Below are 2,954 nucleotides of genomic sequence, written 5' to 3'. Positions count from 1 at the left end.
ACCATCTTAAGCAAGTAATCAAATCCAATCCCTAGAACATGCTCATACTTCCATCTCTAGATGTTGGAGTAACATGCCTTTCAAAAATATAAGTGCAACATTAAATTAAAATGCCACATTATCCATTGTACCAAGCTAACAGAGACTCGGCATAGAGCAAAACCGTAAACAGAGCAAGGCACAAAAGGGGAAAAGATACCTCCTTGAAGCAAAAAAGAAAGCAACACAAGAACTCTAAACGCACTCCCCAATTTCAATTACTCCTCCAACAATAAGAGGAAATCAATTCAAGCACCAAAAGATCAAAGAAGTGAGTGAGAAAGGAAAAGAGCAGAGTTTTCTCCCTTGGAAAGATTTTCGGCCTCTCCTTTGGGTCCCCCCAAATGGGATAAATATATCTATTAGGGAGAAGAGGAGCTCGCTTAAACTCACCTACCGCAGACCAGAAGCGAGGGAAGCGGGAAGAAGGGCGACAATCGTCGCAGAGAGGAGCAGGGATAAGAGATCGCGCCTGGGGGGTTTGCGGCTCGAGAGGCCGCGACATCATGAGAAAAGAGATAAGGATTTGCCGCAGGGGATGGGTCTCACAAACGCGTGCGCAAGAGGCATCAACTGGCTCACGAACGAGACAGAGGAAGGCGGAGCGAGCTAAGGCTAACCCCGAGGGTTTAACGGGAGAAGGAGAGAAATGAAGTTAGGTTAAGGACTTTGATATAAGTTATTAATTATAATAATAATAATAATAAAATGTTATTTATAATTAACACTTAAATAAGTATTTTCTCCAAGACGCACCGCCGCAATGAAGCGAACGTCCTTCTTAAGCAAAATCGACGTTCCGAACGCGTCGACGCAGTCCGTTTCGTCATCCGGAGTCGTCCGGGCAACCTTGTCGACGATTGGGACCAAAATGCGTCGCAGTTCGAATCGTATCAAATTTCGGTTCGAATTCGATTAAACAGGACGGCGAAGAGCGCAGCGGCGCCAAATCAGCGAGTAGAGTCAATCCTAAGGCTGTCAGTCCTATAGGAGTGCTCCCTCCTTCGGAGTAGTCTTACCTACTAGGCAATAGCGGTCAAAACTACCACATGGAACGTCAAGTCGAGCGAAGAAAAGTCCAGAATTGCTAACGGGGAGGGCTCTTTCACTAATTTTCTAGGAGTAGTCGACAGAAAGGTCCTACGGCTAGATCCTAGGCTATTAAGGAGGGAAAAAACCACACCTTGACCGAAAGCGAGGTCAACAATGCCAAAACGAACCAAACACGATCGAACAAAGGGTTATTCGTGTTTGACTCGTTTATAAATCGAGCTAGAAAAATATGTTTTGTTCGGCTAACACGAGCTGTTCGCGAACAATGAACTTTTTTGCAGCCCTAGATAGGCGGTTATAACTAACACCATAAAAATGGAAAATAATAATAGACAAGACACATGACATACGACTAGGGCTGCTCTTAGGAGGTGTTGATGACAGTTAGGGGCTTAGAAAGGTGGTGACAGAGTGGTAGGTGGGCTGGACAGCGGAGGAACAACAATTAGAGGTGGTTCAGAGCAGTTGGAGCAACAACGAGGAGGATTCTGCCGGTTGTCACAGTAGTAGGGCTGTCAGAAGAATGATTCTGGTTGGTTGGCTGCAAAGAGGAGGCAAGCGGAATGGTTCCGGGTGGTTGGGACTACAACAGGGGTGTTGTAGGAATGATTATGGGCGGTTGGAAACGAGGAGGCGGCAAGGGAGGTGGTTTTAAGTGACCAAAACAACAACACATGATTATAGCTGTTGGAACAACAACAATGTCATCGGAGGAAAGATTTTGGATGACCGGCAACAAGGAGGGGGCAGTTGGGAGAGCAGAAATTGTAGGAAAATAGTCAAGATGTGGCTGTCTACATGCGTTGCAGTGAAGCAGGAGGGATGTGGAGTTGTGTAAGAGTAAACACCACATACAGCCGAAGCACCATTCGCTCTCGGATACAACCCTATAAGAGAAAACATGGGACACCGATGGCTGTTCTGACAGAAGCATAAGCAAAAACTGAAAACCTAAAATAAAAGAATCACATATATAAAATCTAGATAATTAAGATTGGACCCCTCTGTGCAAAGGAGGTGTCAATCCCTCGTGGTAGAGCCAGCCCAGTTGTTCTAGAACACACAAGATCTCTTGCGCTCGTGAAATCCTGCATCATTCCCCCGCTCCCATGATTGTGACTTCTCACACCTAGCCTCCCGCATCATGGTTTCTTCTTCACCTCTTCATGTTTGACTTATCTTGTTTTGATATAAAATATGGGGGTAAAATTCAGTCATAAAACTTTCCTTTTTCTACTCCCCTCTCTTCACATTCTAATTTTCAAGAATTATGGATGCATCATTTTAAATAAATACAAAATTGGAGGGGAACAACTAAAATGTCCTTTTATGATTAGGTGGATTTTAAATCTGAAGGGAAGGCCCTCCCTCAGGCCATGCCTTCGCTCTTGTGTGTGTTTTCATCAATTTTGGTTAAAGTTGTTTGTTATTGCAATACTTGTTTGATTTTCACAGCGTTCTATAATTGTCCATTTTGCTATGTTCATATGTCTTCTTTGTTATTGATTTATTTTCTATGGAATTTATGCTTATATTCTAATAGGCGTTTCTTCTCTCTTATTTGCTTTTCTGGTTCAGAGAGATGACATTGAAGTGCTTGATGAACCCCTCTATGCAAATTTTTTGAGGATTACTGGTATTGAAAGACCATATCGCAACGAGCTTCTTTCCAATATGGTAAATTCAATTGCTGAAAATTTTTCATGCAAGTCCTCTTTTTCCCATTGTAATATATTTCTTGTCACTAATGAAGTACTATATAAATTCATAATATTTGGCAAATATTTCCTACATAACTTGTTGGATGATGCCGCACTTCCGCTGCAAATTTCTTACACTGATAAAATAGTTCCCCCACATCA

The 2,954-nt window shown here is 42.8% G+C and overlaps 1 protein-coding gene across 2 annotated transcripts in view; it reads left to right on the top strand.

Moving 5' to 3' along the window:
- LOC110030790 (branched-chain-amino-acid aminotransferase-like protein 1) overlaps positions 1-2,954 on the top strand; it is a 106,518-nt gene that overhangs the window by 16,408 nt on the left and 87,156 nt on the right. For both annotated transcript variants that reach the window (XM_020733707.1, XM_020733708.1), the window contains exon 2: positions 2,671-2,769. In XM_020733707.1, coding sequence (XP_020589366.1) covers positions 2,671-2,769 — 99 coding nt within the window. The remainder of the gene's footprint in view (positions 1-2,670; positions 2,770-2,954) is intronic.

Source organism: Phalaenopsis equestris, unplaced genomic scaffold (genome assembly GCF_001263595.1).
Source record: "Phalaenopsis equestris unplaced genomic scaffold, ASM126359v1 Scaffold000761, whole genome shotgun sequence".
Taxonomy (NCBI): Eukaryota; Viridiplantae; Streptophyta; class Magnoliopsida; order Asparagales; family Orchidaceae; genus Phalaenopsis; species Phalaenopsis equestris.
The sequence above is the reverse complement of the archived record's forward strand: the minus strand, read 5'-3'. Positions and strand labels throughout refer to the sequence as shown.